The 13699-nt window shown below is 42.4% G+C and overlaps 1 protein-coding gene across 8 annotated transcripts in view; it reads right to left on the bottom strand.

The window, feature by feature from the left end:
• LOC137657908 (protein abrupt-like) overlaps positions 1–13699 on the bottom strand; it is a 417288-nt gene that overhangs the window by 124791 nt on the left and 278798 nt on the right. For all 8 annotated transcript variants that reach the window (XM_068392551.1, XM_068392554.1, XM_068392552.1 and 5 more), the window contains one exon: positions 7164–7452. In XM_068392551.1, the coding sequence (XP_068248652.1) occupies positions 7164–7452 (289 nt within the window). The remainder of the gene's footprint in view (positions 1–7163; positions 7453–13699) is intronic.

Raw genomic sequence — 13699 nt, 5'->3', positions numbered from 1 at the left:
CAGCCAATCAGTGGCAAGAATACTGATCAGTGTTCGAATTGGTCCTGTCTCCTCTACTGGTTAAGTGTGGCCAGTACAAATCATCTGGATAAGCTAATCTACTCTCATTACGCTTCCCGAGTTTCGTTTTCCCATACAAATACATGATTCTTTTGTGTCACTGAGACACACTACACATTTTCATCTTCCTGACAAGGTAAAACTGTATACTTTGTGGAAAAAGAAAGAATAAATTCTTTACAGACAAGGTAAAACTGGATACATTGTGGAAAAAGAAAGAATAAATTCTTCATATCAATTGCCTATATCTTCTACCACTTTTCAAGCCCTTTCATGATCAGGAGTTGCTGGACAATAGGAAAGTGGCAATATTTTCAGAAAACAAGATAAAATTAGCTAATATTCTGGATACCAGTTCTAAAGACTTAAACAGATTTGAGAGAACTAGTCCTTCTCCCTTGTTTAGCCCATGGAAATCAAACATCTTAACAGATCACTTAAGCAGAAATAAAACAATTCTTCCAAACAAATGGTCTTTGTACTCATCAGTGTCTCGAGAGGTTTGGAATTGGTGGGAAAGATCAACGTGGAAAAGTTTACATTTCTCAACAAAAAGATGAGAGGTTTTGTTCACCAGTTCCAGGTACCTTAGCATGGAAGGTGGATGCCCTGTTAGAGGCATAGTTGAATCTGAATCTGTACACCTTTCCAATGCTCCCCATGATTCGAGCTTTGATAAATTAGGTCAGTATGTCTGTGTCCCGCAGGATGACAATGGTGGCCTCTTTCAGGTCTTAAAGAGAGTGGTTAACAGATCTGTGGCCTCTATTGTTGGAATGTCATAGAGGTTGTCGTGAAAGACCAATCTTTTCAGACAGCTGGTTTCGAATTTGGTGAATCCAAACCCACCATTGGGGCTATCCACCATTTTCTCCAAAACAAAGGGTTTCTGAAATGCTCTATATTGTCTATCTTAGGTTCCAATTGGCAATCGACTAATAACCTGTATTAAAGGCCATGGAATGCTTCTTTTGATTGGTGCAAGTCAAGAAATGTGTCGATGGTAAGAACTAGTTTGGATAACTCTTTAATTTTTGCATTTCCTTTTTTACGAAAAGAAATTGTCTATTTCAGCTATTAAGGATGATAGAATCATGTTTAATTCTGTACTCACACATCTAGGATTGGATTTATAAGCTTTGTATTTCATTGGTGATGTATTTTGATCTTTCAATAAGAAAATCTTCACATGTCATAGTGATTTCTTGGAATCTAGATGTAGTATTATAATGAATAAAAGGGTTGCAATCTGAAACTTTGCTAGCTCTTGCTGATGTGGCTCTCACTGCTAAAACACTTTTCATGTTGGCTTTAGCATCATCTGAACATATTAGTGAACTAAAAGCTCTTATATAATGTAAGTTTTAGAGAAAATGATGATGATCTATTTTTTTTGCCAACAATTAAGATTTAACGATAGAGGACTTGGTTCAATTCTTTCATATTCCTTCTTGGAAAAGGAAAAATCTGTTATATCAGATAATCAATTCTTTGTCCTGTGAGAGCTGTTAAGAGTTACTTGGACAAAACTGTAAACAGGTATATTTTTCTAATTTGTTTAGTGTTGTTAGGAAGTCTAATCCTCCTGTTAAAAATTATATGACATTTCTTGGCAAACTTTTGGTCAGAGAGGCTCGCAGGGAATTACTGTAGATTTTAAGTGAGATGAACAACTTAAAGGTTAGGGTTCATATTAAAAATGCAGCTCCCTCTCTTCATTATTGTGAGAATCTTTTCTTGGAAAGAGTCTAGCAGTACCCCAGTGGTAAACCAAATTGGTTTTCCCTAAGCATTATTTAAAAGAAACATGGTTTGCTTACCAAGATTCATGGGTATTAAATGCTGCAAATTCTGCAATCTAACAGCAATTTTTGATTAATGGTGTAATTCACTTAATTTTAGGATAGAACTTTCTATTTGCATACACAGTGTTGAGTAATATATATAAACAGTCAGCCCTCAATCTTCGCAGGGGTTAAGTACTGTAGCAGGAGCCACCTCGTTTATCAGAAAAATGTGCAATATTGATGTCGTTGGATCAGTAAACCCATAACTCCCCTTACCAACTAAGCACTGCCTGTGTGTGGTCGACTATGATCAAAATAACTTGCTACATTCTTTTTACATAGTCCCGTAACTTTACTGCAAGTTTTACAACAAAAATTGCATAGTACAGTACTGTACTGTAAAACTCCTATTTTTACATCTATGTTTATTCCTTATACCATTCATTATTGCAGATTAGCCTTATAACCTTCATTATTCCATATCATCCTTGTTGCCTTTTTATATTTCATGCATTTTATTTAATGCAAATTTTGTAAAAATAGATTTAATTCATAAAGAATTTTGCACTCTACAAGAGGATCTCAAGGATAATGGAAGAATCTTCAAAGATTTTCTGGGCCATGCTGAATTATATCTAAGACAACTTAAACTTCCATGCGGTAAACCTTAGTTGAATTAAATCACAAAACCAGCTTTCTTTGATTCATAATTTGTATACGGAGTTTGATTAAAATCTATGATAGTTTAATAGGTTGTCCTTAACAAAATTAAAATTATTGTTAACGTATAAGATGAGCCAAGATCACCTAGAACTTTTTTTGGCCAAGTTAGATCTATGGGAGGATATAACAACTCAACTGCCCGTTTGTTTTCTACCGCTTACAAAAGAATTTTACTTCATAACGACTTGCAGGATGTGCTCAAAGGGAACTGTATACATTTGGAATCTAAATATTCTTTCAGTTTCAAGTAGAGTTAAGGACTGTGCTCTTTCATACAACTCTTCTGTTCAAGCCATAAATTCTTCAACTGATAGGAACAAAATTATGAATGACGAACATTTTGAGATACAAAAAGCAGCTGATTTTGATGACGATGAGGATTACACCTATCTTCCAAGTAGTCAACATTTGCCATTCTGTTCAAGTAGCATTGTTGTCTATATTGCGGGATTCGTTGCCTTTAAACTGGAAAAATTATCGAAGTGTCAAACTTCTATTAATGCTCTTACTGGTACTTTTCATTCTTTAATTAGATTGAAAAATAAACATGCTTTAATACACCAATCTGATGACGTGATAAAATTTATGTCTGTGCTGTGAAAAGAAATTCAGAGAGTTGGTATGCATATGCAATTGGATAAAAAAAGATATGCAAAAAATTTTAACCTATTAGATTATTATACTTTTATAAATATATTTTCTAAATCATGTAAGCATATGTACGAGACTGAAACTGATAATAATCATATTGTTTTGCTTATTAAGGCTGTGGCAGAAAAACACTTGCAGATCAGATAATTTATGCTGCAAAAACGTTCTCAGCAAAATTACTAGCGAAAAAGGGATTTTGACGAAGGAAAAATCTATTTCTGGGGAGAGACCTGTGACGCCCGGTGAAAAGGGTCCTTCTTTACACTTTTCTAATATAAATCTTCCAAATATACTAGAGAAAGATAAAAGCATGGAATGCAGAGGTTACAACCCTCGCACGAACACCTTGTTGGTGTCGTGTATTTAACAAGGGCGTGTGTAAACCACTATTCACAGGCTGTCTTCCATTTAGATAATCCCTTCATCAAAGGGGAGGGCTGTGACAGGCCCTAGAGAATACAGTTGGACTACTCCACCGACACCAAATAGGATGTCGTCAGACATATAAAAAACTGTTACACTTTAGTGGCCAGTAGTCAATTCCTGAATGAAGTGTATGTTAACGTTTAATTAAAAAAAAACCCCATAACACGAATCGTTTCCTTTGACCTTCTTAACGAGTTCTTCACTTTAGAGGCCAGAAGTCACTATATCTCAAACGATTTATGATTCTCTGACCAGATTTAACGACTCTCCCAAGCTGTTATCCTCTCTTTACATCTTTAGATACCCATAGCGTATCTGATATGGAGGGATAAATCTTTTAATCCTTATACCTAATGAAATAATTATAAGGAATTATCCATTTACAAATGACATTTTCATCACTTTGTCAATCTTCCATTTCCCTGTCCGAGGATTAATCATTCTTAGGATTATCATAATTCTCTAGAGTATCGCGGAAAGGGTAAAGCGATAGCTTGTTACTTGCCTCTCAAGTCCTTTCTGCCTACAGTGGAGGGTGTGTCATCTATGACAGTTGGCTTCACTGTCTCCCATAAGCATCAACTACCTGCGCCACCTCCACCCATTTAACCTCCTTGATAACAATAGCCCTCTTTTCCAACTACAGTATAGAACAGTATACTATATGTCATATCAATGCTGCCATTTACATTCCTATAAAACCTACCGACTTGTTTTTTATATAGGGAACTAAAACCTAAAAGATGAGGCTCCTCTGTCTACCCTAAAAAATGTAAAGGTTCAATGTTAAAAAAATGGTATAGACAACGATGCATGGCAAGGGAGGCTAAGCTATCTATAGAAAAGACTAATTGTAGACCCAGTAGGTAGGCAAGGTGTTATTACATACATCCTCTTAAGAAAACCAATTTTCTATTATATTTGGACTAAGTGTTGTCAAGACATACTGTACTTGAAATTTTCAGTCACATACAGCAGGAAGTTCAGTATTACAATTTGATCTTATTTGAGTTCTGTATAAAACTAGATAACAACATAAAAGAAAAGCTCAAGAAACAAAACTGGCATGTAAACCCTCGCATATTTTTTGCTATATTGTTTTCTACCAAATCCTTCAGTAACAATGCATTTTTTTATTAAAAACTGCTGCTACAGACATTCAGTACATATTCCCAAAAGTTTAGCTAACCCATCAAGTTTATAGCATCATACTCCAATACATGACATTGCTACAACTTCTGCAATGGCCAAGAATTGCCACTACTACTGTTCATGATATATCATTGTTCAAATGGGAAAACTGTTGCATTTAAATTAAAAGACTAAGTAACTCAACTTACGAGGTCAGTTTTTATTCCATAGTGGACACCCCCAATACCATTCTAGTCAATTTTAATTTTTAAATCTTCATAATCTACAAAATCCACTTAATCAAACTCTACGGTAAACATTAGCAACCAAGATTTTGTTTCAATTGCTTTTACCCATATTAATACTATACACACGGTACTGCACAGACCAAACTACATAAAAAACAAATAAGAAAATAAAAAAAAGTACTATAGCAATATTTTACAACAAAGGACTTAAGATTTATCTACTTATTACTCTCAAATAGGGACTCCTCAAATGACTTATATAAATAAGGAAATTCAATTTAAGGAAAAAAATAAAAGACAGAATTCTTGTACAACTTGAGGTTAATTCAATTACTCAAGCCAACCTCAAACTAACAAAGAAATTGTCTTTTTAAAAAATGGGCAGAAGATTACCTTGAAAGTGAATAATGGAAAAAGTTTTGGCGAATGTGCTACCAGATGGTTATTATATACATCATTTATAGTTACTCAATACCTACAATATTTGTGCGTAAATATTTATCAAACAAGTACAATTTACAATACTCTATCTTTTATATTGTAGGGTTTTCTTCCTCCTTATAAAAAAAACCACAGTATATTATACATATATACTGTATATATATATATATATATATATATATATATATATATATATATATATATATATATATATATATATATATATATATATATATATATAAAACACATTCATTCATTCTAGTTAGTATATCTCATTCATTATTATTTGCAGATTCAAAAGTATTAAAGTAAAAAAAAAAATTACTAATCTGCCTAACTTAATTCATCCCACATAATTCTTAAAATTACTTCAAAATTATAACAGATGAAAATGTATGACAATACCCTATTGCTCAATAAATAGGCACTGAAATTTCTATCTCGCATATTACTGCAAAAATCATGGCAAAAATATAATTCCAACAATTGCATTAACAAACTTTCGTTTAGCTGTCTCAAAATGAAACTATTCTTTCTTGAAACTGCCACAGTGGGCTATTGTGATTAGAGTTAAACAAATAAGAGATTAAGGTCACTTCTCAATGATACCCACCATAACCAACCAATCCCCCCCCCCCAAAAAAAAAAAAAAAAAACATCTCTTCATTCTACATGGGTATGATGATAATGGACTTCACCAGGAAGTATTTTACAAGTATTTTCCGAAAAAAAAAAAAATCTCCTTTGCTGTATCAACATTTCATTTTACCGTACAATAAATTACTTCACACACTTGACATACAGTGTAGTAAACAACTACACATTTGGATTTCAAAAGTTCAGCTTGTGAAGTACACATCCAAGAAAACCTCAAGATATAACAATCATGGATGTGATAACTAATTCACAAGGAATTTTCTGAATTTCAATTAAGAGCTGAAACTACAAAATTCTATCTGTATAAAAAATTGAAAAAAAAAAAAAACCACAGTGATATAGAGTACTTTCTGATCAATCTCAACATACTCAGTTCAAAAGGAGAGGTGAATGCAAAGCTTCTAAGAGCTTTTACCAATGTTTTTAACAAAAAGAACTTCAGTTTAATCTTCTAGAAAATTATCCAAAAATGTACATATGCACAAATTTGGACAACAAAAATATGGTAATAAATGAATATATCATAATCTGCACACAAAGAAATTGAAAAACGTAGTCATAACACCTTCCATAAAATTTATACCTGAAACCACTTACTGGAAAAAGAGAATACAAGTGCGCCTAGCTTCTTCATGTTAAAACATATGGATATGCAAAATCTAGTAAAACCTTGCACTGGTTGAATGCTGTGATGGAGTCACTTCAGGAGGTTTTGATAATTTGATAGCTAAGAAACACTTAATTTACTTAAAATCATCAAATATCTTTACAGTGATGCAGGCAAATTTCTATTGCAATGCCCTTTCTTTTCATCATGCAAAGACTTTTTGGTAGGATTGGTTCCCAAAAAATCCAGAGGATGGCCACCACCACACAACTAGCCGTGATCCACACTGGATTAGTCCAATACAATCTCAATCCCAACCCCACTCCCAGATCAATCAACCAGTCAATGGCTGTATACCATGCAAAAAAAAAAAATATGCAACCCCCACAGAGGAAGGGGGTTGCAAAGGCAAACACAAAACATGGCACCTACCTTGCAGGTGAGATTCAGAGCTGAGTGCCTGCAGGAGGTGACTAGTGTTTTCAGCATCAGGGGGGGTTACTCCAGGTGGTGTGGGGCCAGGTGTAGCATCCCCACCAGGACCTGGCCCTGGCCCAGGCCCTGGTCCCGGACCTGGCCCAGGACCACTTCCACCTCCAACACCACCACCACCTCCTCCTCCAACAAAACCACCACCACCACTACTGCTATCCCCTTCCTCCTTACCACACCATCCACCACTCCCTTCTGCATCGGAGGTTCCACCATCTACTGGTTCAGTCTGAAATTGAAGAAAGTGAAGAGAAACATGAAATAACATTTCAAGTGGCATAACTACTTTTTAAGTCTTAATATTACGATATACAATGTATTCGATAGTTTTTACATATTGTATTTTAAACCACCAATTACTGTAGTTCCAATAAATACCTAATTACCCATGCTTAGTATAGTCTCAACTAAGTAAAGTAATACCTATGCCTTTATAGTAATTCTTGATGCTCTTGTTATGAAGCCACTGATCAAATTTGTTGTTAGTTTTGTAGTTGCAAAAACATTATGGCCTCATTGACATTATTAAAGTGAGTAAAACTTTAATAAGTGACTGTAGCCTGATCTTAAATCAAATAAATGAAGGATTAAGTTGATATATCAAATAAGTATAGATAGGAAATTATATTCTGAACACTATGAATAAAACATTGTAAAAATTTAAAAAATCATACAAGGAAATTTACTTTTACACTGATAAATGTCAAAAAAATTCAGGGACTAGGATTAAACTATCTATTCTCCCAAAGCAAAGGAAAGTCCTATCCTTTAGTGCGAGACTTCTGGTATTAAAGGCAATGAAAATCTCTTAAATTTCTTACCCAATAGGGAAAATATGAGTACTGCACGCATTTAATGTTATCATTTTATTATATACTTCAAGAGCTTTCTTCTAAAAAAGGAATACAATTTTACCCCTAGCAAATTTATCAGATAATAAACTATCTATATAAATTCTAACTATCATCTTTTAATCAAGAACAATTTTTTTCAATAAGGGAAACAATATATACATTGTGAAAAATCACAAATTTTAAGTAATTTGTATTTTTCCTAACAGTACTTACCTCGAACTACTTTCTTAGGAGTATCTGGGATCTCCTCCCATCCGACCAGAGTTTTGTGTAGTTTACCCTAGTCCCGTTTTCTATGAGGAGTAACCTCAGGCGGAGTGATACACGCCCTGAGGCTAACCCCGAGTCAGAGAGCATGCTTGCTCAGGCCTCGACCTCCAGTAAGTTCTTGGCAGCTTAGGTTTCTAAGAAGTCCAGTAAAGGCACTCGGGGAGGGAAGGGTGGGCCATTACCCGAAAGTAGTTCGAGGTAAGTACCGTTAGGAAAAATACAAATTACTTAAAATTTGTGATTTGTTCAAACACGGAGTACTTACCTCAAACTACTTTCTTAGGAGACTTATACTTTAGGAGGTGGGAGTGGCCTTCCAGACCTAGAGACCGTGCTGAAGCATATACTAAGAACCTAGATAGGAGGCTAGGTTCTGTTGACCCCAAGGAAACGCGAGAAAAGAGGTAAAACTACACAAAAAAACTTATGTTAGTGTCTAAGTGACTCACCTCAGCAAGAAATCCTAGGAGACATGTCAATCCAATGACAGTGTATCTTGTAGCAGGCTCAGGGGGCTATCGGAGTCATTTTTTGCGCGGAAACAGGGAAAGGAAGAACAAGGGGGTTAAAAAACAAACCTGTGTCTCTTGGACTTACTACCCGCGGTTATCACTAGGGCTATACCTTTAAACCGTTTGGAGCGCGGATATGACGGTACCTATCGAGAACCCGTCCAGGAACTTCCTCGAATAGTCCTTCAAGTAGTGAGCTGTGAAGGTTGACTGGTTAGCCCAGGTGCCTGCTCTCAGGATCTGGCCCACAGCCATATTCTTCTCGAATGCCAACGACGTACTTAGGCCCCTAATGTCGTGGGGTCTGGGTTTGCCCGACAGTGGGATTCCTGCGCTACTGTAGGCTCTGATAATCACCTGCCGCAGCCAGAAGGAGATAGTGTTTTTCGAGACTGGCTTCTTCACTGGGCCTGTAGAAACAAAAGACTTTTGATCCCGGGTCGAAGTCTGTCTGTCCTCTCCAAGTATTTCCTTATTGCCCTGACAGGGCACAGCCGCAAGTCCCTTGGGTTGTCCGACCGAGGAATTGCTGGCACTGAGAAGCCCTCAAACCTGGGATCCCACACGGCTGGATTCTGGGTCTTTGCTACGAAGGATGGCACGAACCTGAAGGTAGCTCCCCGCCAACCCTTCGAGTGTGAAACCTCGTAAGACAGTCCATGAATCTCCCCTACTCGTTTTGCTGAGGCCAACACCAGCAGAAAAACTGTCTTGAGGGTGAGGTCCTTGTCCACGATGTCTTTTAGGGGTTTGAAGGGCGGTTCTGACATCTTCAGGACTCTGGCCACGTCCTACTGTGGCACCCTACCGGTTGGGGGGGGGGGGGGCACGATAGCTCGAAGCTCTTGATGAGCATCGAGATGTGTCTAGAGGCACCCAGGTCGATGCCCTTCAGGAGGAAGACTTGGCCCAGCGCAGCCCGAACTCCTATGATGACCGGGATGGACATGTTAACCACGTCCCTGAGATGGACCAGGAAGTCCGCTATCTCTGGGATAGAGGCCCTCAGTGGTTTGATGTTCTTAGAGACGCACCATTTAGTAAAAGTGGCCCACTTTGCCTGGTAGACCACTGCCGATGATCGTCTCAGATAGCCTGCCATCCTTGCTGTCGTACCCGACGAGTAGCCTTCCTTCCTCAGGAGACGCTCGATAACCTCCACACGTGAAGAAGGAGGGACCGAGGGTTCTCGTGGAACCTTTGAAAGTGGGGCTGCCGGAGAAGGTCTGGTCTGTCCGGAAGGGGCCAAGGTGGTAGGCGCGCCAGTTCCTTTGGATCCACGAACCCCTCTCTCTCCGACCACCAGGGCGCTACCAAAGTCATCCACAGGTTGTTCGCCCTCCTTACTCTGTTGAGGACTTGTCTGAGCATCCCGAAGGGAGGTTAGGCGTACACGTCAAGGTTGTCCCAAGGGTGTTGGAAGGCGTCCTCGAACGCTGCTTTTGGGTCTGGTACAGGAGACAAAAACACTGGGAGCTGTGCGTTCAGTCTCGTTGCGAAGAGATCCATCACTGGCGATCCCCATTTCTGAATGATGGATTTGGCCACTTCCGGGTGTAGAGACCATTCGGATCCTACTGCTTGTCCCATCCTGCTGAGACCGTCGGCCAGAACGTTCCTCTTTCCTGGAATGAACCTTGCTGAGATTCTGATCTGCTCCCCTTGGGCCCATTCCAGAAGTTCCAACGTGAGGACGCACAACTCCTTCGATTTTAGTCCTCCTTGCTTCTTTATGTAGGCCACCACCGTGGCGTTGTCGCACATCAGTGCCACGGTGTTCCCCCGGAGTAGATGGACGAACTCTAGGCATGCCCTTCGCACTGCCCTCATTTCCATTACGTTTATGTGTTGGGTTTTCTCCTCGTCCGTCCAACTTCCTCTTGCTGAGCTTCCGAGGAGATGGGCACCCCACCCCTCCTTGGATGCGTCCGTGAACAGGAGCATCTCCGGAGGGTCGGCTGCGAAGGGCATCCCCTTAAGGGTGTTCGATCTGACGCGCCACCACTCCAGGACTCCTTTCGTCTCCGGGAAAACTGGGATCACCTTGTGGGGGGTCTCTCTCTGGTTCCAGAGCTCTTTCAGATTCCACTGGACACCCCTGAGTTTGAGTCTCCCCTGGGGGACCAGTTTCTCCAATGACACGAGGTGGCCTATCAGTCTCTGCCAGTCCTTCGCTCTCCTGGGCTGGTCCGACAGGAAGGGACGGAGGATCTGGTCTAAGTTGTCTAGTCTCTCCCCGGAAGGGAAGGCTCTCGCCAACTGGGAGTCTAGGACCATTCCGAGGTAGGTCATCCTGGTGGAGGGTATCAATTGGGACTTCTCCAGGTTAATGATGATACCCAGGACGTTGCAGAACCGCAGTAGCTTCGCGCCTTGCTCCCTCAGTTCTTCCCCTGAGGCTGAAAGTAACAACCAGTCATCCAGGTACCGAATCAGGCGGATACCCTGTTCGTGTGCCCAGGCTGAAACCGTTGTGAAGACTCTCGTGAAGACCTGAGGTGCTGTTGACAACCCGAAGCACAGGGTCTTGAACTGCAACATCTGGGAACCCCATTTCACCCTTAGGTACTTCCTGCTGGAGGGGTGAACTGGAATCTGGAAATATGCGTCCTTGAGGTCTATGGACATCATGAAGTCCCCTTCCCTCAAGGACGCTAGGACCGACTTTGGGGTGTCCATCTTGAAGTCGGTCTTGTACACAAACTTGCTTAGGGCTGAGAGGTCTATGACCGGTTTCCATCCCTCTGTCGCTTTCTCCACCAGGAAAAGCCTGCTGTAGAACCCTGGGCCCGAATCCTTGACTGGCTCTATCACCCCTTTTGCCAGCATCGCTGAGACTTTCTCTTGCAGGGCTGTCCTTCTCAAAGGGTCTTTGGGAGCCAACCACTCTGCCTGTTGATCTGGCATTAGGGGTGGGGTGTCTGCTAGGAAGGGTAACCTGTACCCTTCTTTCAGGACTGCTACGGTCCACGGGTCCGCCCCGTGATCCTTCCATGCTTGCCAAGAATGTCTGAGGCATCCCCCCCCCTGAGGCTTCGGCAGGAGTAGGGGGCCTCTCCCCCTATCTTCTAGAGGCGCGGCCTGACCACCCTCTTCTGGCCGCTGCGTAGGAAGGCCTATACGAAGATTGAGCTGGGGCTGTTCCCCTACTGGAGGGCTGCGGTGGCTGCGACCAGGCCGTAGTAGGGACGTCTCTCCTGGGCTGGCTAGGCGAGGCCGGAGGAGAGCGGGGAACGTCGGAGGTGGTTCTTCTGTGGGCGGGTCTTCTCACCGGAGGAGGTCTGGAATCTCCCGTGTCCTTCAGTTTCCTGACCCTTTCTATTGTTTCTTCTGCCGCCTTCAGAGGAAAAACTGAATCGTCCCACAGGAGCAGGCTCCTCAGGGACCTCGCTTCCCTGTCGGAGAGACGCCTGGCGAGTTTATTGAGGACTGTGTCCCTCCTCCGCAGAACCCAGTTGGCGGCCTGTGCGAGGGACTGGTATGACAAGAACTTCAGGGCCTTACCTCCAGAGCTAATCAGCTCCTTCAGTAAGGCCTGGTTCTCTGGGATAGTGAGGTCATAGGAGGACTGGACGCCTACTAGCGTGGAAGCCCACCAATCCAGCCAAGAAGACACGTTTACAAGGTCCTTAGCTATCTCCTCCATCATGGTCGCTTCTGACGGAGAGAAACAGATTGGTGCGGTAGAGACCCTTTCTTCCGCTGCTCCTTGGCCTAAAACGGCGACCGCTGGCTCCACCGTGCAAGCACCTGCACGATATCCCTCCGAAAGGTAGAATTTGCTCTGCGACTTCAGGCCCTGAAGCAGCTTGGAGGAACTCTGGGTCTTGGGGGCTTCGGCATGGTTGGCCACGATCTTATTCACGTGGGCCTTACCTAGCCTAACGTCCCTGGCTAACGGGAGTGCTAGAGAGGGTCTCTGCTGGACGGGGGCATCCACCAGTCTGCTGAGACTAGATTACCAGAATTCTTCGGAAGAGGGCTCGGGCTCGTCCAACCTATGATGCCTCCTGACAAGTCCTATCACCCTCCGGTAGGCTGACACCTCCCCTGCCGAACCCTCCACATTGTTGTCCAGCTCCTCCATCGGGCGCTCCACTGACGGAGGCCTCCGTACGGGGGGAAGGAGACAACTTGGCCTGCTCAGACCCCTGTGGCTTTCGACGCAGGGCGGGCATCGCCGTCGAGACGGGGGCCTCCGTCCTAGGTCTATCCTTCTTCGCAGAGGTCCAGACATACGCGGGCCTACTCGACGAGGGGAGTCGCTTCTCACGATCCTGCAGATTCAAAGATAACTTGAGGGTTGGGACGAGGCTGCCAGACCGAAGGGGCGACTCTCTCCGCTAGGCGGATGGAGCAGGAACCTTCACAGACTTATGCCTGTCCGCTGGGACCTGAAGCGACGACTCCCTCCGTCGGTCGTATCAGCCGCTGGATGCGTACCTCTCCGGCGAACGAGTTCTAGGGTGCCAACTTGAGGAGCTCGGGACTGCCGAGAGCTCGATGAGTTTACTGTGTGGGATGACTACCCATTCTTCACCCCGGGGAGCTACTTCTCCTATATTTTCTTCTGGGGGATCTGGATCGTCTACCCACGTGGCGGGACCTGGAGCAGGAGCGAGAACGAGTGTGTCTCCTGCGGGACCTCTCGCGACGTCTTCGAAGTTTCCTCTGGGCCTCGTCCTCCAAGAGCAAGAAAAGACTTCGGCCGAAGAGCCCGACGACTTGTAGGGCCTCGCTGGTGAGCCCGACTCGCGTCGCGTCGTTGGGGGGTCCACTCGACGCTCGATGGAAGACGGGGGCTGCAAGAAGACGTCCAGAAGTGTAGCTGAAGGCGCTG

This window comes from Palaemon carinicauda, chromosome 18 (assembly GCF_036898095.1).
Source record: "Palaemon carinicauda isolate YSFRI2023 chromosome 18, ASM3689809v2, whole genome shotgun sequence".
In the NCBI taxonomy this organism is placed as follows: Eukaryota; Metazoa; Arthropoda; class Malacostraca; order Decapoda; family Palaemonidae; genus Palaemon; species Palaemon carinicauda.
The sequence above is the reverse complement of the archived record's forward strand: the minus strand, read 5'-3'. Positions and strand labels throughout refer to the sequence as shown.